This window comes from Alosa sapidissima, chromosome 14, assembly GCF_018492685.1.
Source record: "Alosa sapidissima isolate fAloSap1 chromosome 14, fAloSap1.pri, whole genome shotgun sequence".
Classification (NCBI taxonomy): domain Eukaryota; kingdom Metazoa; phylum Chordata; class Actinopteri; order Clupeiformes; family Clupeidae; genus Alosa; species Alosa sapidissima.
The window spans coordinates 10679291-10704290 of NC_055970.1; the positions used below are offsets into that span (position 1 = coordinate 10679291).

The 25000-nt window shown below is 41.9% G+C and overlaps 1 protein-coding gene across 2 annotated transcripts in view; it reads right to left on the reverse strand.

The window, feature by feature from the left end:
• The window catches only part of LOC121681975 (protein kinase C-binding protein NELL1-like), a 168626-nt gene that overhangs the window by 19524 nt on the left and 124102 nt on the right, over positions 1-25000 (reverse strand). For both annotated transcript variants that reach the window (XM_042061943.1, XM_042061944.1), the window contains one exon: positions 13237-13332. In XM_042061943.1, coding sequence (XP_041917877.1) covers positions 13237-13332 — 96 coding nt within the window. The remainder of the gene's footprint in view (positions 1-13236; positions 13333-25000) is intronic.

A 25000-nucleotide genomic window follows, 5' to 3' on the forward strand; every position in this document is an offset into this window, starting at 1 on the left:
GCACAGGGCATAGATTAACACCTCAATAGGATTAGAAGTGATTGCTCCATGATTTCCAGTGGGCTGGTGAATGTCGAAGTGTGGCGTCACTGCAGGTGTGCGTGTGTCTGGTGCAGATAAAAACTAGCACAGAGAAGACAGGAAAGCACATGCAAGACATAGTCCATACATCACATGCTATTCAGGCTAGGATATGGGGGCAGCCGTGGCCTACTGGTTAGCGCTTCGGACTTGTAACCGAAGGGTTGCCGGTTCGAACCCCAACCAGTAGAAAGCGGCTGAAGTGCCCTTGAGCAAGGCACTCCCCGAGCACTGCTGTTGTTGCAGGCAGCTCACTGCGCCGGGATTAGTGTGTGCTTCACCTCACTGTGTTCGCTCACCGAGTGTGTTTCACTAATTCACGGATTGGGATAAATGCAGAGACCAAATTTCCCTCACGGGATCAAAAGAGTATTTATACTTATACTTATACTTATGGACAGGCTGCAAGTCACAACTTGGCCATTGTTATAAGCACAGTCCATCCATTTAAATGATCCATATTATTTCCTACCTGGCACTTAGAAGAGAGCCATTGTGTGGGGCAATTTTTATTCCTCCACCTGGCCGCTCAGAGTCATTTTCCCATCTCGGGCCTGTCACGGTGGCTCGCGCGGCTTTTTCCGTCAGCCTACTTTTCTTTCTGACACCACAGCAATTAAGGAAGCCGGCGCCTGCATGCTCCTGCTCTGTGGCAAAGTAATTAGCTTCACGTCCAAAAAACATGAAGAGAGATAACCTGAAATTCCCTGACAAGAAAGTGCATCTCTGGGTAGCATTCAAATCGTATCCTACGAAGACTCGCTGTCAGTACCGTTATTCGTCGCCATTGTGTTTGTTTTGCATGGTGCCCCTGCACATATGTGTTATTAAGGAGACGACAATCTGTTTGCACAATGGCTCTGATGGGCCCCTGTGACTCACAATGGCAGCACTCCCTGCCTTTGTATTCCTACCAGACCAAGCGGTTAATGGCAGCTATAGACCTGCTGCTGACTGGCCCCTATGCCTTCTGCTTGTCTTGACTCGGTGTGACAGGCACAGTGTAGGGCAGCTATATGTTCCACATCCACTCTTTGTTCCATTCAACCTTCATGTCGGAGCTGCTGGCTACTGATAGATAAGTTCATAGACTGTATATATAGCACAGTTTTGATAAAACCTATAGGAATATAACAAAGTGCATGTGCACATGTATGCATGTATGTATGTATGTATGTATGTAAGTATTATGTATGTATGTATTTATGTATGTATGTATGTTTTTTTTAATATATTTTTTTAATTTAGCCTTTTTTAACAATAATTTACAAAAATCCACTCTTTACTGTCAAAGTGAAAGCAGATTTCTACAAAGTAATGATAATTAATTAAAAATATATAATGGAAAATAAGCAATTGCATAAATATTCACCCCCTTCAAGTCAGCATTTAGTAGATGCACCTCTGATCGCAATTAAAGCATGGAGCCTGCGTGGATAGGTCTCAATTAGGCTTGCATATCTGGGTACTGTAATTTTACTCTGTTGGAAGGGGATCGGGTGTGAACAGCCCTTTTAAAGTTCAGCCATAGAGTTTCTATAGGATTGAGGTCTGGGCTTTGACTCGGACTAGGGATGGTGCGTTTTTGGTGATGTGCTGTGCTTGATATCCGCCAAACATACAGTAGCATGTAGTCTGATGGCCAAAAAGCTCAATTTTGGTCTCATCAGACCAAAGAAGCTTCTTCCATTTGACATAGGAGTCTCCCACATGTCTTTGGGCGAACTTTAGTCGAGATTTAATAAGAGCTTTTGCCACTCACCCATAGAGCTTTGATTGATGAAGAACTCGGGCAAAAGTTGCTGTATGCCTAGTTTCTCCCATCTCAGCTTTTTACTTCTTCAGAGTTGTCATAGATGCCTTGGTGGCCAAGTTGTTTGGAGTATTCTTTGTCTTCATGGTGTTATAGCCAGGAATACTGATTGACCAGTGACTGGACCTTCCAGACGCAGGTGTCTTTATATTACTACACTATACACATTCACTGCACTCAGGCGATCCCCATTTCAAAAATTCTGAGATTATTAGCACCAATTGGCAGGACCGCTGTTGATTTAGGCCAGTCGCTTTAAGGGGGGTGAATATTTATGCATTCGCTTATTTTATTTCGCTTTATTTTATTAATTAATATTACTTTGTACAAAATATGCTTTCACAACAACAGGGGATTTTTGAAAATTATTGTAAAAAAGGCCAAATTAAATGGACAAAGATTCCATTTATTAAAGCAATAAAAGGAAAATATCCAAGATATCGCTGTAGTTGATGACGTATTTATGTGTGTGTACTGTATGTGTGTGTGTGTGTGTGTGCGTGTGTCAGTACAATATCGATCTACCTTCAGTATTTTCTACCTTCAATATCTATCTACCTTCAGCTCTTATTATGACCGCCACGCAGCGAAGCGGCGAGATGGGGGTGGGGTTGTATAAAATGAATTTTACATGTGAAATCTGTGAACTAATCATGTTTTGGTACTTGTTGTCTAGCACATAGCAGTGAGAATTGAGTGTGGATAATGCAATTTAGTGAGACAGTTAGAATCATATAGGCCTTTCAGCGTGATTTATTTTTGTGGAAAAAATGTGCTGGACTGGGCGGCGGTCATATTTTGTACCGCTCTGCGGTACATCTAGTTAAACTACATTTACACCACTGGGGATATATGCGTTTTACCTGTGTGCTTGCTTGCTGAGAATGGACACCATGACCTTGATAGAGCGAGAACCCTCTTAGAAGTGAAGTCACAGAGCATCTCCCTCACCTCCACTCTGCGCACTGCAGAGCCGAGACCGCTCACTGCGCCAGCCTTCTGCTTTTGTTACTACACAGGGCCCACCGTAGGTCTATGTCTGTTCAATAGGCGCGCTGAATCTGCACACGGGAGCCGTCTCCATGCTCTCCATTCCCCTGACTTAGATTTACACGCTATCACAACAACATGCACTGTTTAGAGACCTGGAGCAATGGGCTGGTTATTAACTCATCACAACACACACGCCCACACTTGCTTTAATGCACTAGCAATTGTGTTTCATTAAGTCGCAGCCTTTCATTTACATTCCTTATTAATATCCGCGCAGGGAGCTGTAATCTCTAAATCAAGTCGTGCTGCTCTAGTGGTGGGAGAAGGGACAGGATCATGATTGACAACAGGAGGGGAAAAAAAACCAGTGCTGTCCTCTAGATAATATGGAGGCTCGTCGAGGAAGTTGTTCGCCTCTGAGCAGATGTGAAGCATGAACCCTACTCCCCATTGTAACCCCTTTGCAACTTCAGTGACCCTATAGCGTGTTGTACATGGAGCAGTGAGTCTGTGCATGGTGCATTGAGTCTGTGCATGGTATATTGAGTCTGTGCATGGTGCATTGAGTCTGTGCTGCCTATGTCATCAACCCAGATGGCCAGAGAATCACTGATGACCTTCTGGGAGCTAAACAAGAGCATCACTCAAAATTACACCTCATTTCAACCTGAGAGAGCAGCAGCTATGGCTGAGGCACTCTTGCGGGTCGACTTTATATCGGAAGTGGCTTTGAACGTCTTTGAACTTTTTTTCCAAGAGTTTAACTTCATAAGCAAAAATGGATTTTTCCATTGGGGCTATAATGATGGTCTGGGGCTTCAAAGATTGGAAGGGGAACTCATCTGAAAGAATAAGAACAATGAATGATGACTTACAGGATGAGGGGACAATATAATATAAAGAGCAAAAAAATAAAAATTAAAATCCATTAAAACGTCAACATAGATTGGTCAAAGTCGAATGGTTCATCTGCTAAAACATGAAACTGATTTTAAAAAATAATTACTGTGTGATTAAATATGCTTTAATTGCCCACTGGCTTTATCTCAAATTAAACTGAGTGCATTGTGATTTGGGCAATTTGTCATGGTGTACTCCACAGCAAGAGACATCTGTGTACAATTTGTTAAAGATGTCCTTTTGAGGGGCTTGGGCCATTCCTTTGGTCTGGTGTCATTAGGGAATACAGTTATTGTTGTTTGATTAGCTGATTTCCTGCCACTGCACTTAAACAACAGCATGAGGCTCATTAAAGGCACAGCATCTATTTGACTATGGAACCATGATGCAGGTATTACTACAGACAAAAATGCAATAACCCATCAGTGCCTGCCCACAACAGATCACAAGAGCATATGAATAATTAATTTAGCGTTGTCTAACATGCTGGCCATGCCTGCTGTAACCCACCCAACACAGGGGGTTGTTCCATCTGCGGATTTATCACCTATCACACTTTCCTGAAGGGTCTTAACCATTTACTGTGTTCCGTAAACCTTTTACTGCGGTCACATATGCCTACATTGGCAGCAATGTTTGCACTAATGCTGTGTTTAAATTTCACATTGGTCTCCTTTCCTCATTCGTCATAAGATCAACCACCTTGTATGCATCCACCAGGGTCTTAAATGAAACATACATCATAAATAAGGCAAAAAGCTGCACCATAGCATCTGGTCAGACCTCCCACGGAGAATGTTTATATTAAAGGGCACCTTCATCAAATATGGTAGCATGCGTTGGGCCCAGAGGTGACCAAGCCGTCCTTCAGTAGAAGCAGTTTGTTTGTTTACTTAATCTCTCCCTTACGGTGTTCATTTTAGGACATCTTCAGACTCAGGTGTCAGACTCAGAAAAACATCGGTCATCTTCAGACAAAACAGCCTGAGCGTCAGAAAAACCTGTCATCTTCAGACAAAACTGCCTCAGCGTCAGAAAAACCAGACTCAGGTGTCAGACTCAGAAAAACATCTGTCATTTTCAGACAAAACTGCCTCAGCTTCAGAAAAACTTCTGTCATCTTCAGACAAAACTGCCTCAGCGTCAGAAAAACCAGACTCAGGTGTCAGACTCAGAAAAACATCTGTCATTTTCAGACAAAACTGCCTCAGCTTCAGAAAAACTTCTGTCATCTTCAGACAAAACTGCCTCAGCGTCAGAAAAACCAGACTCAGGTGTCAGACTCAGAAAAACATCTGTCATTTTCAGACAAAACTGCCTCAGCGTAAGAAAAACCTCTGTCATCCTCAGATAAAACTGCTTCAAACCAAACTGCCTCAGAAAAAGTGGTCAGGTCTCAGAAAAAACGCTGTCAGAAAAAGTGGAGTCAGGTCTCAGAAAATCAGGTCTCAGAAAAAACGCTGTCAGAAAAAACAGTCAGACGAAAAAGTCTCAAATGAAAAGTTATTGTGGGGACAGAAGAAGACGACGGATACAGAACGGTGAGTTTAATATTATGCTTAATACGTTATTCTGTCACTGGCAGGGTAGGAATTTCACGGCGGCCACGACGGCCGTGGTAGTCCCTTGCGTTGGCCGTGAAGCCCCTTTGAAAATCATAGGTTTACAGGCCACGGTGGCCTTGGTGCCCCCTTCTTTCAATATTCTGCTTTGTGTCCAACTAATAGAGATTTTTATTTAGCCTGCGGCCTGTCAAAATAATCTTAGCATTCACAGCGCAAATTAATTTAGTCTTTTACGCAGTGGAGAAAGTGACATCGCAAGAAAGTGCATCCAAATTCACCCATTCTTCTCAGTTGAACTACTCGCGAAGTAGCCTATTCATCACACAGACATCACATGAAAGAGCTTTTTCTCAGCTTTTAAACGCTGATAGTTGCTGTGTTGAACGGTTCGCGAGAAAAGTAAATAATATAATTCAATTTAATCATACATTCTACTGAAGGTTTTGCGTCCATGATCTCCCTACCCATTCATCTCGGTGGAATACTTTACGAACCCTTCTTTTAACACATGACAAACCACATATCAGAATAAACAGCAGACCTTACCGAACATAAAGGTGTAAAGCAGTCCCCTGTACAGTTAGCCGTTCCAGAGTAATCCAGTTTTGAATTGGCAGTAAATTTCGACATGCGTTGATGTCTCCAAATTTGGGCTTTAAAGGAGAATTCCGGTGTGATATTGACCTAAAGTGTATTGAAACATGATACCGAGTGTGAACGTATGTCTCATAGCCCATCTCGGCTTGTCCCCTGCACTCCAAAATCTGGCGCTAGTTAGCCGATGCTACCAACAGCTTTTTCAATAGTGGTGCTTCGGCATCGGGCTAGCCATGCAAATAAATCACTGTTTTACACCCATTTATGAGGCTCAATGTATCTCCACACTTCATTGGTAGACTTCCGAGGGCCCTGACATTTAAAACGAGACATTGAGAACTTTGAAAAAGCTCGACTTATCCTGACTAAATTCAAGATGGCTACCGGTATCATGTTTCAATACACTTTAGGTCAATATCACACCGGAATTCTCCTTTAAGTTTTACAATGTGTTTAAATTGTTCCACATGATTTCATAACGGGCCAAATACAAAATAAACGTTACAAATATCGCCTAGATATTGGTAAATCAGAGGACAGCTGACTAAGAGTTTGTGAAAGTAGCCTGATCACAAAATGCTAAGCATGCATCTAGGCTATTTGAGTTTCTTAAAGATGAGCTGTGCTTAAATTTAAATTGTTCAATACATGATTTCATAGCAGGCCAAATATAAAATAAATGTTATATATAGCCTAGATATCTGTTTTTATTAGATGATCAGATGATTTACAGTTATATGTAATATGTAATGTTTCATGTTTTTGTAATGTTTCATACAATGATGCAGGTCTACTGCAGTGAATAGGCTAAATACAACTTTGATCATTTTTATAGCCTACTACTGTATAGTTAACTTTGGCCTTGGTGCCCATGTGGCCTTTGTGCCCCCCACCAAATATGCCCAACTGAAGGCCAAGTGGCCTTGCCCCCAGAATGGTGAAATTCCAAGCCTGGTCACTGGTGCTTGGTTAGATGTAGAAATTATAAGTAAAGGTAGAAAGTGATCCAATGGCATACACATTGTAGGAAATCCATGGATGTAACTTAGCTAACCTCACTTCGCTAGTAACATTAGCAGCTGCTGTAAGGCACATACCGGAGTAAGCTACGTACTACATACAGCAAAATAATTTGTTTTTCGTAGGATTACGGTACATTCAATGAGCTAGGGAAAAGTGGGTTAAACATTTTTCCACCACGAAAGTCCAGAACGACACCTGGACCATTATTTCTTACTTTTGCTAACCGTTTCCCAGTTGTACACTACCTACCAGTAAGAAACCTGCATCATTATCATCACATCATTATTCCCAAACCCCCATAAAGACAAATGTGCTATGTCATGATGTAATACCATATAATACCATTATGATAATACATGAAATAGCAGGTACCAACAACAAGGCACATTTCTCTAAATAAGTTAAGATAACATCTCATATCAAATTAATTCAACAACGCTGCAGTTATTGTCCCCTGGGGATTACATTTCAAGTACCTGTCTATCTTTATGTCTGTCTATTATTGTTGTGCAATGACAATGACAACTGCTAACGTTTTATAATGGTATCATATGGTATTACATCATGGCATAGCACATTTGTCTTTATTTAATACTTTTCTGAGACCTGATTTTCTGAGACCTGACTCTACTTTTTCTGACAGCGTTTTTTCTGAGACCTGACTCCACTTTTTCTGACAGCTTTTTTTTTGACCCGATTTTCTGAGACCTGACTCCACTTTTTCTGACAGCGTTTTTTCTGAGACCTGACTCCTTAGAGATGTTTTTCTGAGGCAGTTTGGTTTGAAGCAGTTTTATCTGAGGATGACAGAGGTTTTTCTTACACTGAGGCAGTTTTGTCTGAAGATGACAGATGTTTTTCTGACGCTGATGCAGTTTTGTCTGAAGATGACAGAGGTTTTTCTGACGCTGAGGCAGTTTTGTCTGAAGATGACCGATGTTTTTCTGAGTCTGACACCTGAGTCTAAGGATGTCCTAAAATGAACACCGTACTCCCTCCTTAATTGCTTTTATGAGATCATCAAATTAATTAGATCCTTCTCCGTATGTGCTTAATACTAGTATCCTCTTTGCCAAGAATAATTGAGCAACTTGGATGTTAAAATCGCAAAAAGGAGTTGGGGGACCCTTTGCTGTCACTGAGGCTGGCATGACGCAGGGAGACTGGGGTACGTTTTTTAATTTCACCCTTCAATATCATTAGCCACAGTGCTCAGATCTCCATTAAAGCCTGTTTGCCATAACAACTCTCTGATGAGAGCTATTAAAAATCATTGTCCTGTAGCTATCAGCAGTGGCAGGACATCAACTGCATATGAAAGGCAAGAAGCAAACAGGCATAGAAAAGCCAGACAAACAGAGAGAGAAAGAGATGGAGAAAGAGAGAGAGAGAGATAGCGAGAGAGAGAGAACAACTAAATCTTCCCGCTATGATTTCTATTATAAAGTGTTTAACCTCTCCTTCTGTGAGGCGATGAGGCTCCTCAGTGGCTGTGTGGAACAACGCGAGTGCATCGCATCGTCCCCAAAGGCCACGCTGACGAGCGGAAGGAAATGGATCTTTTTCATTCCACACGAGAGGCGAGGCAAGACAAGCGAGACGGATGGAAGGCGGCATCAAGCACCTTACTCACGCGGGCCTCGGCCAGCGGAAAAGACAATACCGCGTCTGCCCAACCGCCAAAGGAACAGCACTGCAGGCTAAGGACGCCAGGATTGTGGAGAGGGAACTCATTACACAGACAATGTTCTCGCCGGTGCCGTACAAGACACCTGCTCTGAGAGAACTCCCCAATCTCCATCTCAATTCCGCCCCCCCTCCCCCACCCGCTGCGTACACCGCCACTCGACTCCACGCCACCCCCGACCACTGTTCCACCTCCCAGAGCAGAAAGTAATCAGAATCTGAGTCTGCACGTCGCAGAGAGAGGCACGGGGCGGAGAGGATCCGTGGCGATTTCCCTCGTTACAGAGAAATCTGCAAATTACATACCGCAGACCCTTCTGATTTACAAGAGGCCAGCTCAGGATTGGTGGTGCAATTGAAAATCCCAACATTTCTGAGACACCCTGACACACAAACACAGACAAACACACATACATAGAGAGTGACAACCAGTGAGCATTTGGTCTGAAGGGGAAGATTTGTAGAGATTTGACAAATGCAGTTTGAAAATACTCAGTAATATCAAACACCACAGGGCCTCTCTGCATTTGGTTTGAAGAGTAAATCTGTGCACAGCTAGACCCTTTTCAGCACCACAGATTACTGTAATGGCATAAAACCATATGTCATTGCTTGGTGGAAAGGCAGGCTTCAGGTTCTTAAGAACACATTTTGGTGCCTAAAAGCCTGTCTTCAGCAGCACAGGAGAACAGGGAGACTTAATTGCCATACACCAGGGGTCCAGGGCTCTACACTAACATTTTTTTCCAGGAGTACTTGTGCGCCCAAGTTAAAAAATTTAGGAGCACAGACAAAAATTTGGGAGCACAGTCAGTTCTGTACTTAACTTACACATAATCTAACATTACACTGCAGCTAACAGTTAAACATGCCAGTGCACCAATTGCGAATATTAAGAATGACTGACAACATTTAGGCTACAGGAAACAGGATTTTAAAGATCAGTGCCTACTTTATTTTCAGTCTGTTCTATTTTCTTACATTTTGTTAATGTAAAATAATATAATACATTGCCATATTTGCATTTAGCCTGTATATCAAGTATCCTGCCAAATGTAGGCTAATTTATTTATTTGTGAATCCACCTGTAGCTAATCCAAATATGCCCACGGTGACCTATCTGACTGCATACTGCCTAATACTACTACTAAAACAGTCCATTTTCTCTTCCACAAAACCCAACATAGTCTAATCAAGGATATATATATATTTTTTTTATACTTTTATACTTATTTTTTATTTGAAATATCTGCATTGATGGGGGCAGTAGCCAAACGTTAGGCCTACTTTCGTTTTGCACTTAAGCTTGTATTCGGTGTAAACAAACAAGCATGCGTGGAAGCCTGGAGTTGTCAGTAGCGTTCTACCTTTGAATAAAATGGGAGTATTACGGGAAGCTACTTTTGTGCCTGTTCGCTACAGCTATATTTTGCATATTGCAGCCAATACGTCAACTGGGCTAAAAGGCATGTTAGGTTACCTTTCCTTCTCTCACTGCATTCTCAGAATCTCATCCTGTTCCTCCTATATCCGATGATTTCGGTGGATAGAAGAACTAATTTCTTCAATCTTTTCATCTTGGCTGGCTAGTCTAACATTCCGCTTTTTCTGCACGCTCATGGATTTCATAGAAGCGACTACTACTATCGAGTCCCAACGCGAAACTTCTAACGTTGATGGGAGGTGTAATTTTATGCTGCATTCGCGACGTGATTCTATGGTTTGCACCAGTACTGTTTCTCGATGTTGCGGTGTATTTTGTAGACAAACATTGACATGGTTAGAAGTCATTCGCACCAGTGCGCCTAGATATTTTTTTGCACTCGCACGTCATCATTTTTACTCGCACATGCGAGTGAAATGGGCGCACTGTAGAGCCCTGCAGGGGTCTCAAACTCAAATGAGCTGGGGGCCACTTCTGCCAATGTCATTTGATTGGAGGGCCACGTCAGTGTTACAACCTTAGCTTATAAATAAAATAATGATAAAATAAATATTAATACAAATTATAAAAACAAACAAAAAAACATAAAAACAGGTAGGCCTATGTGTGTGTTTCACACCAAATAGAAATATTTTCCTCTCATAACTTTTTTAAACCTGGCAAACTAGGCGTCAGGGTTAAGAAAGCAACACCATTGCCAAGGCCATGGCTTGAAAGTGGTCAGAGATAAAGTCCTACTCTAAATGTAAAAATCTTTGAGTATAAACAAAAGTTTATGAAGGGGGTAAATTTACCCATCTAATTTGCCACTGGATGGCAAGCACCTGAAATTGCACCTTTCAGTAAATACTGGATGAACATATTTGAGCAGGTTTACTTTCCTTTTTTGTCATATCATCCACATAACAAATGAACAGGAAAACACCTACAGTAAGATGTATACCAACAATATAACCATGTATAACCACAAGGCCTACAATAAAGTATCCTGGTCAAATCAGTTCCTATCGCGGGTGACTTTGCAGTTCTTCAGAGCCCTATTTCTACTAGCCCTGCTGTCTGTACCACGTCCATTACGGAGACCATCATCACGATTACCACTGCAACCTCCAAGCTATGTTGGGCAGTGGGTTCGAAATAAGCATGGTATGCTTAGTGGACACCGTTGTATACACGCAAAGACGCACCTCCATTCACAGACGCACCGTGACTATCACTGTCAATAGACGATCGATCATAATCTCGAAAAGGATATTCTCCTTCAGAATTAGAATAGGTGAATAACATAGCCTACCTAAGATCACACGTGAACGTTTTTCAACATTTGGTGTAGGCCTATTTCTGCTTCAATTTGTGCAAAACTATGGCCTGCATCGCTGACGTCATTACAAATGCACGTCTTTGTGTTTCTCGCGTGTAATACAAGTATTTCCTGAAAACTTTGTGCAGCGATTTAGGGTTTGAATCAAGCTCTGGATGTCTAGCAAATAGTGGAGGAGAGTACAAATAAGATTTGTCACCGTACTTGGATCTATCGTCCATTTTAATCAGTATCGTTGTTTGTCGCAATTAAAAATACCCTCAAGGGCCGGATTACATTATTATTTTGACATACGTCGCAGGCCGGAATTGGGATGTCGCGGGTCGGGAGTTTGAGACCCCTGCCTTACACAGAAACACACGTTAGACTATTCCTCTGTCCGTAGAGTGTGACCTTCTGATATAATGAATGGATCAGCAGTAATTATTTCTCACCAAATGTCAGAGGCACCTTAGAGAGACTCTTGTCTCAAACTCTACAGCACCATAAAATATCCCACCCAAGAGCACCTCTGGGGATGGGAGGGGGTTTGGGCAGGCATGCTGCTGTCTCCAGCAGGGATGCTCACACACACACACACTTACACATCATATATATTTGTCCTTAAATTGTAGGGGACATGCTGTTGGTCCTCTGGTGTGTCATTTTGCGGTGGGTCTAGGCACTTAGAGGGTAGTGAGGGTGAGAAGGGGGAGGAGGGGAGACAGCCCACCCCACACCCCCACCCTCGGACACTGCCACACCCCCACCCTCGGCCACCGCTCCGCCGCCAACACGGCTCAGCAGGGCAGCCAGGGCTGGGTATAACAACCGGGGGGGAAATAGATGGTTGGGTAAATAGCTGGGTTGCACCCAAGGCAGATGAAAAGGTAAAGTGAGAGAGAGAGATGAGAGACAGAGAGAGATGAGAGAAAGGGAGGGAGTGAGGGAGAGAGACTGTGTGTGAGATAGAGAGACAGCATTAATATAACAAAGCAACTGCAGCATCCTTATGCTGTAGTTCTAGCTAGTTTGTTCAGATGATGAAGCCCCTGTTCTAAATGGTGATCGGCAGAGTAAGCAAAGCTAGGAAGATATCAATCGGAAAATAGACCGCTGGTAGGCACAAATGTTTCACAATTACAAGTTTTATGTGTCAACCTAAATTGTTTCCTGTCTTCCTGGTGATTCGTGGACTTATTTGCACTAATAACTTCCTGCTGCGGTAGTGCAGGCTGTTGGCTCGGTGAGGCAGCGGAATGTTGGCAAACACACAGTCATCCCTCGCTGAGTCATCCCCCACTCCACTTATTTTTTCCTGGAATGACACACTGTGCCTCAGTAATTCAAAGTCTGATTCTTTTATCAATTCAAATTTAGATGCATATAAAACCCAAATAAATAAAACAAATGGAATTAATTTTAGACTGATATGCTTTCGTATCTGCAGTCATCTATTAAGTGCCCATGAACATGACATAAGACGGTACAATGGCTGACTACAGAGCTGATCAACTCACTGGAGAGGGCATATTTTCTTTTGCCACACTCAATGCATCCTGTTGAACAGCTGTTTTCTAGATCAGGCCTTCACAAAAAAGCTCATCCCCAACACAGACAACATGCATACTTTGCATACAACAAGGATGGGAGCAAAGTCACTAAATGCTAGGGATGTTTAATCATGGAAACAAAAAAAGCTTCAGGACAAACACACATTAACACACACATAATGGGGAAGAGCTAGGTGGCGTGGGCTGCAAGGTATGTTTAATGAGGTGCAGATGTGTTTGTCTGTGTGTGTGTGTGTGTGTGTGTGTGTGCCGCAGCTTACCTGTCTCACACAGACGTCCTGTGAAGCCGGAGGGACAGACGCAGGTGTTGGGAGCCACACAGGTTCCTCCACTGCGGCAGCCCTCTTCACAGAAAGCTGAAGTGGAGAAGCGCACACACACACACACACACACACACACACACACACACACACACACACACACTAAATGTAGTACATTAAAAAAACTCTGCAACTTTGTTCTATACTGTTCCCTCACTTATCTTGCCAGGAAAAAAAATTCAAGGTCAATTTCAAGTTTTTGCCTGAAATTGAACTGTGCCTATTTACAAGCCACCTCTTTTGGGGCCTACCATCAAATGTTGGACCTCTATAGAAAGCTGAGAACCTGTAGTTTTCGTAGGAAACATTTCAAAACACAGAGTTACAAAGGCTATATTTTTTTCTTTCTGCCGGATTACAAGCATTTTTGACCTGACCACATTTCAGCCCTCTAGGTCACTTGATATCCCTTAGAAACACAACTGATCCCTAGCACCAGGTCTTGTGAAGCTGTGTGCAAAAGTAGATCAATATAGAATGAAAATATGAGTGCTTTAGACCATTATTTGCCAAGGTATGCTCATGCGTTTTGTAAAATGCCTATGAAAACTCCCCATAGGACTTTTGGTTATCCAAAATGCATACTGACAATCAAATGCACATGAACTCCTTTGTGTAGAAGCATAATCCTGGTCTCAAATGAAAGGTAAGCTTCTGTCTGAGTGGAGAGCCAAGCCTCCCACATACTGAGTGCATGCAAATGCTTTTGAAAAACTCTCGGAGATAAAAAACATTTCCAAACCATTTCCAAGCGAAGTGAAGAAAAAAAGTGAGCACTCACGCAACAACTAGGAGCACTGGCAGCAAGGACAGAATTAGGACAGTGCCTCTCTAACATAAAAAGTAATAATAAGCTCTGATCGATTTCATGCCACTTCCCTGTCCATTTATCATGGATCATCTGCACTTCCTGAAGGGGTGACATTACAGAGTCATTTTAAAAAATTGCATGTAATTCACTTTTCATTTCTGGAGAATCCTTACTTTTGAGCAAAATCTCCTGCCTTTTTTGAAGCCATGTTGCTTTTGTGTCTGTGTGTCCCTTGACACTTGTTGAATGCTCTGATTGCTGACAGCCAGACCCTATTCTCTGTGGGGAGTGCGCGTGCTGCTGCCTTCTAAGGAACAGGGAATCGCCAGGCAGCATCGGAACATTTATTTTGTCCGTCAGGGAAGATGAATTGGAAACCAAAATGCACACACACACTGGGACTCCCAGAGTGAATGTTGAAAGTGGAGTGGTCACAGTGGAGAGTTGGATGAAGGGAGCAGAGATGGAGGGAAATGTGTGTATGTGTGACAGAGAGAGAGAGAGAGAGAGAAGAGAGAGAGAGAGAGGTGGTAGTGGAGACCATGTTACCCCAATTGAAAAAGACTGATGGGGACTGATGAAAATTAAGTAGCTGAAATATTTTGAGGTTAATTAAGTTCCTATACTGTACGTGTGCCTAGGCTGTAACACCAGTTAAATCTATTTATCTTCCAATTATCCCAGAGGAAAGACAACTTGAATTTGACATCTAAGAAATGACTTTAACCAATTTATTTCAATAGTTTGCTTGGGTACAACTTCTGTTGCAAAGTAAAAAAAAATGGCATGGTTGTGCAATGACTTCATTTCTACGAGTTGGCCTAGCTGTATTTTATAGAATTATTACCGCCACTAGCTAGAGTTTTTTTTCTTCCGGATATTTTTTTCTTCCATTAGTTTTGTGTCAACGATTCCTGGGACACTGAAAGACCAGGCTGCACAAAACGTGGTGGGCATGTAGCCCCACAAGGATGACACGAAACCATTGATTTTCGTTTTGATCCATTGCCCCACAAGCACACACGCACACATAGACACATAAATATACACACCACACACACCATTAACCCCCCCCACACACACACACACTCACAAGTGAACACATACACACACACACACACACACATACACAAAGAGAAGCACACATATACACAGAAGCAAACACACACATGCACACACTCATTCACATACACAAGTTGCAAGAGTAGGGGATGGAGTAGGAGATGGAGACATATTGACAAGTGTGATTTATTTTTGCGGGGAGAATGTGCGGGACTGGGCGGCAGTCATATTTTGTACCGCTCTGTGGTACATCTAGTTTTAATTAGGGTTGTAGAAGAGTGAAGCTACAGTATAGGGGACATGATGGTCTCAGACTGATGATTCTGAAAAGGCTTATAAGCTATGTGCATGGTGGCGACAGCTCAGATTTGAAATGCTTCAAAAGGACCATTTATAATGCAGTCTCGACTATGGTTGGATTAAAAATAGAGTTGAGCAACTGTTTTACTTACTGTAAAGATGCACTGGTACTATACATTCATAGATAGTATATCAGAAGTGAGGGTGCCCTAAAATCATTGTCAAATCATTTACCTTTTGTGCAATGGCAATGTTGAGTAGATACTCTACTCTAACTCTTTTATTCTAACTTCTTATTAAAGGGGAACTATGCAGGTTTTTTTTTTTATCTTAATTTACCTTAACTTAACAGCTTCAGAGTCATTGGAATGGTTATATGACTTATTCGGGGATGAATGGTGGCTGTCTCACTTCCCTCTAGCGTCTGTGAGTGGAAAAACCAGCCTTGCAACTTTGGGCTGGTAGGCCGCCGGACTCAGAGACAGAAAGTCTCGCAGCCTCGTGATGTAACAAATTGCTTAACTGCACTACCACACATACACGCCAGGCACGGGCTAAGACAAGGTAGCGATGGAGTTTCTCAGACATTTATCATGGCAGAGCCAGCAAAAAGAAGCAGAAAGCAAGTAAACTGTTGTCAGAGAAAACAGGGAAAAAGGAAACGGCAGACTGACTGATTAAAGGGAAACTTGGCAGGATTTCCGCCTCTGCTGGAGAAATTGTGCATTATGCTATTTCAAACTGTGGGAAAAGGTAACGATAAAGCACATGGATTTGTTTACAAGCTAGCGAACGGTTAGCATAAGTTTGGCAGAACTATGTGGATGTTACAAGGTAAGAAACACGATTTAAAACGAGTTTCTTGTTTCTCACTTCTCTTTCCGGGACGGTAAGTCTCAATGTTGCAAGGTTGGTTTTCCGCCTGGGGACGCTAGGCGCAGCGGGGAAAGTCACCATTTTCACCGGAACAGGTCATTTAACCATCCGAATGATTTCTAAACGGGTTTATTACGTTGAAATAGTTGCCAAGTTCCCCTTTAAGGAGTGTCGTAAAATATATACTCTAAAGCTGTAGGGGGAGCTCAGCAGAGAAACCTTCGAGAAAAAAGCGGGAAAACAGCAAAGTAATTGGCAAAACTGCATAGGGGGGCTTTAATAGCTACACTTGTTATGTGTATATTGTGTGAAAAGTTTACCAAGAAGTCCACATCATTTGTTGTCAAAATAATAATCACACAAAACCATCATGCTTGTTTGCTGATTCTGAGGCAGATTCTGACAAGGATCCCCCACTACCTTGATGATAGCTGGTGTCAAAACAAACATCACTCAACTGCAATCACTTCATCAACAACAAACATGTTTTCTAAAATAAACACACAAATTCACCCATTTGGAAACAAAACATATTCCTGAGAAATTCAAACAAAATTAATATTCTAAGTATCTAGTCCATGCTATTATGTGTTTAAAGATTTGCAGTTGGAATAATCAGAAAGTGAAAAGAGTTTTACCCAAGTCTAGTCCCTTGAAGGTGATCATCACTGTTACATAAGTTCTGATTCGTCATAGGTATGTGTGTGATACATATCGGAACGTCACATATTACCAACTGTCACATATGTCCAACCTCTTACGTGTATGTGTCACTTAATATTCATTTCTATACAAACCAAGACGGCGGATTCCTAAAGAAACGCAAGCACCCACACCATAAGTTTATCTAAATTAGATATGTACCAAAAATTTAAATTTACCGTGACTCGAAGAGCTGTAAACAGTGTTGTAAGTCTGCGTGTACAAATCCACTTGGAGCTCCAGTGGAATTTTGAATTGCAATGACGAGAATTCTCAGGCTAACCGTCGATGTGCCGTGAGAAAGGTTGGGAATAAGTACCCACCAGCCCAGCACTAAACTCTGAGTGTGGTAAACAAAATCGGATATTTCAGGCAGTAAAAGCCCTGGTAAGAACCAAACTAGATTTTGTTAAAATCTACACACCTATGGCTACTAAAAAATTTAAGGTTAATTTAGTAAATGTTATTTTGAAGTATTAAAAAACATCGTTGTTTTAGAATTTTCGAACGAAATGGTTGGTAATTAAGCACGTTTACTGCTATGATGTAAAAGAGGCTACACTGAAACCACAACTGAAAGGCTGTAGCCTAAGTAACAGCACAATGGGACCAATAGCCAGAGCTGCCAAAGCAATAAATGATGATGCCATAAATAGAATTTGCCTTGTTTACATAATGTATTACAGTACAATGAAAAAATCTACAAATAAACAAATGTGCAGCACTATGCCAAAAGCTATTAGATCCATTTATTTGACTGGGCGCTCTCTCTACAAAACTTCTATCAAGTCCTAATGAAGACCTCATTGCCTCTACTGCTAATTAACTGCACAATCTAAAATTAATTACAATTACATATATTGACTCAATCCATCTACTTGTATAATTATCATACCACTGCCATTGGCAGAGAGATGGGCTAAGCTTTTAGCGTGGGTCTGATGGGAGAGGAGTCGTGGTGGGGGAGCAGAGGCCTGCTGCAGGAGCAGCCTGCTCCGGGTCGGCCCCCCAGCGGGCTTCACCTGCCGCTGGAGCTCTCTCAGGGCCAGAGGTGAGTGTGTAAGTGCTCGGCTCTCTCCCCAGACGAGGCGCAGCCTCGCTCCTGCTTATCTGTCACATCACATCAGTAGGCCTACTGCGAGGGCGCAGAGCGGAGGCACCGATAGAGGCAGAGGCAGCAGCTGCAGTGGGAGCAGCCTCAGTGAGACGAAAGAGAGGAGGAGGTGTGGAGGAGGAAGAGAGGGAGAGGTGAGGATGAGGAGGAGGAAGAGAGAAGATGGGGAGGGGGAGGGGAATTGCCAGTGGGGTTCTTTGGGGACTTGCACTGGTACTGATAGATCTTTCAAAGTAAGTGGAGGATCTCAGTGGCAGCTCAGGTGACCTCAGGTATGAGCAGAGCTAATGCTTGTTTAAGCCCCTCCACTCACTCCCTAAATCTTCACAATGGCAGCAGAAGATCCCAAATTATTTTTTTCCAAATCTGGATTAAAGGTGCTCTAAGCGATGTCATACATTTTTTAGACTAAAAAATTTTTTGTCACTTACAGCAAACATCACCTCACCATCCGCTAGCTGCCTGTGCCCTGAATGCACTGTAAAAGAAACGCGATCTCTGTGGACAACCCAGGCTCCAAAAACAGCCGCAAAACAACTTGGGCAAACCTTGCCCATAAAAACATAACAAACTTTTCTAGCAGATGAGATGTGTGTTTAGGAGAGTTTTAATTGCACGGGAGGGAGGGGGAGGAAGTAGCGAGCTAGCTTTCTGTTTTGTTTGAACGTCAACAGAAGTGACGTTACCCAGCATCGCTTAGAGCGCCTTTAAGAATAATTTATGACTAGTTAACTAATTGCAATGTTGAACATCCACTAGCTACTTTTAGCTCTAAAATGCTTTGTGAGTCCCATTATTTTAGGAGTTTTTCTTAAATTCACCTGGTAGGAGCTACTTTTAGCCTTTGTGAATATGGGCCCAAAAACAACAGGTTTGCCGCAGCCTACTACTTGGACCCCTAATAAAATCATTTTGAGGATGAAAAAAATGGCTGCTCCGAAGAGATGCAATTCTGAAATGAATCTAAATTATTCATGCCTAATACAGTAATTTATTTCCCAATATGATGGATCAACACAGAACCATCCAGGCGGATCAAACTTCTCATTGAAGAAACAAATCTAATTAGGACACAAAGCACACGCGACAGGCTTGCTGTAAAAAATGATGTAATGCCAGTGATGTTAATGCAGATTATATAGTGGTAATGACAAAATTAGCATAAATAAAGTCATCAAACCAAATCGATCTAAATCAGCGAGTCACTTAGATAATGGCCATCCAGCTTCTTCTGTTAACTCCAGTGTCTAAATTACTCCACTTGCTGACTGGAAGCCCAAGGATTTAAAGCTGCTGCAAGCCAATACATAAGCCATCTGCTGCCTTTACTGTACATTGTCTGCTTTCAGATTGGGATGACTATGGATACCATGGGCTCTAATTCAACTGGCTGGCACAGTGTAAAATCTAAAGTCTAACTACAGCTATAACAAGGCTAAATATATTTGCTAATTTATCACCACAACCAAGATTCTAAGCACAAACATTGGTTGGGCAGCTCACTGCTCCCACATATCACATGATAGCTTCAGTTCATGCACAAGACTCTTTGCTCATTGAGGAAAAGAACATGTCTATGACTACAAGAGCTTTGTAACCTAACATTAAAATTTCAATATAGGTTTTGTATAAGTATAAGTATATATACTCTTTTGATCCCGTGAGGGAAATTTGGTCTCTGCATTTATCCCAATCCGTGAATTAGTGAAACACACACAGCACACAGTGTACACACAGTGAGGTGAAGCACACACTAATCCCGGCGCAGTGAGCTGCCTGCATCAACAGCGGCGCTCGGGGAGCAGTGAGGGGTTAGGTGCCTTGCTCAAGGGCACTTCAGCCGTGCCTACTGGTCGGGGTTCGAACCGGCAACCCTCCGGTTACAGGGCCGAAGTGCTAACCAGTAGTCCACGGCTACCCCTGTATACTCTGTAATAAGAACTCAGGAAATTCCCAGTTATAAAGTCAAACATGCCTGGCAATAAGTCTTGCCATAAACCACAGGAAAGATTGAACGGCTACAGTGGCTACATTTGGCAGAGGTTAGAAAGAAATGTCAGCGTTGCTTTTAGCATTCTTACAACTTCTGAGATGACTGTGGTCACACACAGTAATGGTATAGGGAAGATGGATTAGTGACTGTCAAATAAACGACAAACACTACTTTTGTTAAACGTATTAGCTCTACTACTTATGTAAATGTATGCTCAATCCCACAAATTGCTAACCTAACAAATTCATGCAAGTAACTTTCATACACTACGCCTTGTTTCACTGCATTGTTTACAGCCTTTGATAACAGAACAAGACACTGTAAGATTTTGACAAAATGACCTTATTATATCACAAATGCCTTCTGATTCAGATGATACAAGCTGTTTTCAGCTCTAAGCACAAGGTTAGATATTCAGTCACTCCACATTATCACTCCCAACTGAGTGTGAAAGCTATGCAAGACTCTCCCCATCACCTGTGCTCAACAGTTCACATCTTGCCATATGCTAGATGTGCACAGCACGGTAACATCTCTTAACAAGTCCAGAAAATAACAACAATACCTCACACGACATCTAATTTAATTTCACGCTTATCACTCCAGAAACATGCAGAGACCCTGAAAACGCATAATGCAGTATAATGTTCCATTAAAAAATAGTAATGTTTAAGCAGGTCATAGCAAACACTACAATGATGCAATTAATCAGCAACACAAGGAGATGACAAAACTAGAATAATTACCTTTGCCCATCATAAAGTACTCGGACATTGTAGCCAATTCAGTGACATTTACAGTCATTGCAGTTCTGGCGTGTGTGTTTTATGATGACAATGGAACCACGGGGGATCACATTCATCATCAATACACATATAAATGTGACAAAGTCGGAGCTCCACAGTGACTATCTCTGCTGTTAAGTTCAAACATAACGCAGTGGTGGTGGAGATGGGGCATTTTCTTAAAATATTGCTCATTTCAAATCGCCTCAAGTGTTCATTTCCCTCCCCTACATTTGCAGCATTTCAGTAATTTCTTTCAAGCGCTGGTGATGACTATGACTATTGCATAATAAACATGACACCCAAACATTATCAGTGGTGAATGCTGTCAACTTTCCACTCTCAGGACAACATCTATGCTTCCATGACCTTGAAATGTTTATCTGTTGAAGAGTGCTTACGCATTGCATTACTCCACTTCCAGGTCAAACTCCTTTGACTACACGGAGCTGTTTATCAGTGCCTGACCCACGCAGCAAAACGTGTCACTCTGCGTGTGGGGGGGCCATTCTTAACACAAGACGCTGCTCCACCTCCACATTATCAGTTCTCTGCGATATCTGCAATTCCCCCTTAGCCTAATTATTGCAGAACCTTTTATATGAAAATAAAGGCCTTTGCCATCAAAGCTATCAAAATCATCTGCCTATCTGAGGAAAGAAACTATGTGCTGGAACACATTCAACAAAATGCACCACACCATTTAGCACTGAGTGCGTTCACGTACCATATAGCATGGCAGGAGCGTCTCATTGCCTTCATAAAGGTGTCGTGTTGAGATGCCCTTGGCAGCAGTATGTGAGGGGTTTTCATAACTGAGGGCAGTGTACCGTGGGTAGTACTTCCTCTATGAATCCATTAATCTGACACACGAAGAGCATCTGGAATCTTTGTGCTGACAACACTATTGTGTGGGACAGATTGTACTTATGATATGAGATGAAGTTTTTACTGGCGGGCATGCTGCAGCATTTGTTGAGAATACTAATTAGCTTGGATCAATGAGTCTCAAGATGCCATACATTTCATAAACAGTTTACATTGAAGGAATGAACCTCTAGCTGGTGTCTTTGAGTTAATTTATTTCATTCAATATGCTTTCTTCCACTGCTCTTTGCCACCAAATTACAAGTGTACATCTAAAGGTACAACATAGCAGAACATAATACGACCGCCATATGGTGTTGCCACCTTGCCATCACTATGCAAAGAAAATAAAACACACTTCCCAAGCCCTCTCCATCACTTACCCCTGCTACTCTTTGAGAACCGTAAGTCCTCCATCCTCTCTCCTTGATTACTCAATCGTTCAGGAGCCCTTGCTGATAATGTAAAAATACACGCAGATCTGCTTCTGTCTACATAGTTGAAAATGCACTTATTTTAACAGAAAACTGCTAAAATCCTATCCTGATCCTGTTTTCCCATGCCAATAATGACAACACTACGCTAGCTTTGCAAGTCTCATATACTATAGCACATTATTTGCAGTCTGTAGAGGTATAAGGTCATTCTTTCTGACCTACGGAAAACAAACAAGCTTGTCTGACTCCTTTCCGTCTTCTTCCTCTGTGTGTGTGCTCGAGCTATCCTATCATGTTCATTACAGGCACCACTCTTCCGGAGGAATTGCTAGAAAGCACTACACTGGTCAGACATGATGTGGTGTTCTTTTCTCGCTAAGCCTTTTAATACCTCAATTTTCTGTTTCTGATAATAGCCCTGGTCCCCTCCATCGGTCTCTGTTTCTCTCCAACACCCAGTCAGAAAATGAGCTGTCTCTGTAGGTCTAATCTGGCCTAATTCACCATGATGCCAGCTGATGGACTGATGAGCGCCCCAAGGGTTCAGGACAGACCACATCAATCAGAGCGAGTCGGTGTGGAGCCACTGAACTTAACAGGAGGTGACTGGCAGAATTCAGAACCCCGAGCAGCCTTTATGGGCTTTCAGACGCTTCACCAACGTTTTTAACACTGCAATGCCACGAGCTGGATATGTGGGGGGACACTGCAAAAACAGAAGCTACTGCGGTGTAAACATAATAACACCGATTTTTAATACCAAGGCTTAATATCCTTTTACCAAACATTAACTTTTAACCATTTAGAAAAAATATGAAGAACATAAAAACATTACATTTTAATAACTGACAAAGGAGCTGCTCAATAAATGACTCTCTGATTGTAGAATTCAATACTACAGGTCAACTACACACATTTTCTTCTTTCTAGGTGAGCATTCAACAAGTCTGAAACAATTCTCCTTTTCATTTGGCCAATATCAAATAAGGCATGTCAAATTCACTAGATTTAATTTATTCACTTCATTATTCTATGTGTGGATAAATAAACTGCTTGAGTGAATACCTCTTTAACATTCTTACATTTTACAATAAGAACAATATTGAGTTTAACAACATCACTGATAGGAAAGTAAAGAACACTTCAGGCCGAGAGTTGGACATCCTTCTGTATTTACCCACAGTCGTGAATGTCCTCTTAGGAATCACTCTCGCTGGATTTCTGTGTAAACACCATTTCAGTTTCAGTTCAAGGGCAGGCTTTTTCTAGCTGTAGAGGACTCACTGGTCCTTGTGCATACTCCTCACAAAGCATGTAGTGAGAGCTTTGCTATGGCCCATGTGCTGATCAAATCAGTCTATTGTAGCAGGCAATAAAAAACTCAGAAATGCTACATGAAATGAAACACAGCAAACTTTCTTACTTTTCCCCTTGTTTCACTTTGCTATGATTACATTTCAGAAGTAGATGCAGAAGAGATGCCAGAGTCTGAATATTGCCTGATTGCACTGGGGAGGAAGTACCAGGAGAAATAAGTCCATTTAATTCAGAAATTGATTCATCTATAATTGGATGGGTTTTTAGTATATTCAGTGATTAGCAAAACATATCTGCTTGACCTCGGAGCTCAGATTGATTGCTGTTGCTGATTGATTGATGTTGCACAATACACACATAAAACCAGACTTCATAAATGTAATAGTATCTAAGCAACTACTTGTACATTGATACAATACCATGACACAAAAAAAACGTTATAGCAGATCGTCTTCTTATGCCCTACAGAGCTGACCTCAGAGGTGTGCAGTTTAGAAAAGAGGCCGACGAGTAAATGAGAAAAGACATGCAGGCAGAGGCTACACTACTGTGAATAGGACCAGAAGACTGAGAATATAATGATATAGTCACTATCTGAGATGATTCAGAGCTGCGATGACAGCACACTTACAATAATTGTCTTGCGGCACAGGGTTAATTGATATGCCAACCAGTTACCATCAAAATAGACTATTAACATGACATTGCTTTTACAACAAACTGTTAAAAAAATACTTTTATACTAATTATTTGAAAGCACCTACAGTATTATGTTATTGTAATTACTTGCATGTCCAATACCCTTTCAGGACTATTTGGTATTCCATCAGCTAGTCTTAAATATATATATCTATATCTACTCAGCCTCAGAGTCACACGGCATTGCCCCACCACCACCGTATGAAAAAGAGCCTGTTTCATGTGGAAAATGCCTCACGTGCCCAGAGAAATTGAAATAAGGCCATGTCATTTCAACTGGTCTCCAATGGTGGCCCCCTCTTATCAGCAACTGCACGTGGCCTACTTGCAGGCAGCGTTCCAGAACCCATCACCGGCCACAGATCAAAACAGCTGATCTATCTGCTCCGAGCTCAAGGACTTGCCATATCTTTGATTCAGCAAGATAAATATTTCAGCGGCATGACATCCAAATTAAACTGTGCCTAGACTGTCTTACTGGTACTAAAAGCTTCCCCTTTTTTCAAGCATTTTGTTTTGGTCGGGGTGGAACTTGCATCACATGGGGAAAGATGAAATGAAATGAGTTATTCAGATGTAAATGCAAATGTATTCACAGCCCAAATAAAGATAAAGAGAGGAATCCACAAAGAGAAGTGTGTCCATGGAGATGCCTCTCTTAGACACAAGTAATGCTAGTTTAGGACACAGAAAAATTAATGTCCAGGACTTTCTTTTTCCAAGGATTCAGCATATGCAAAT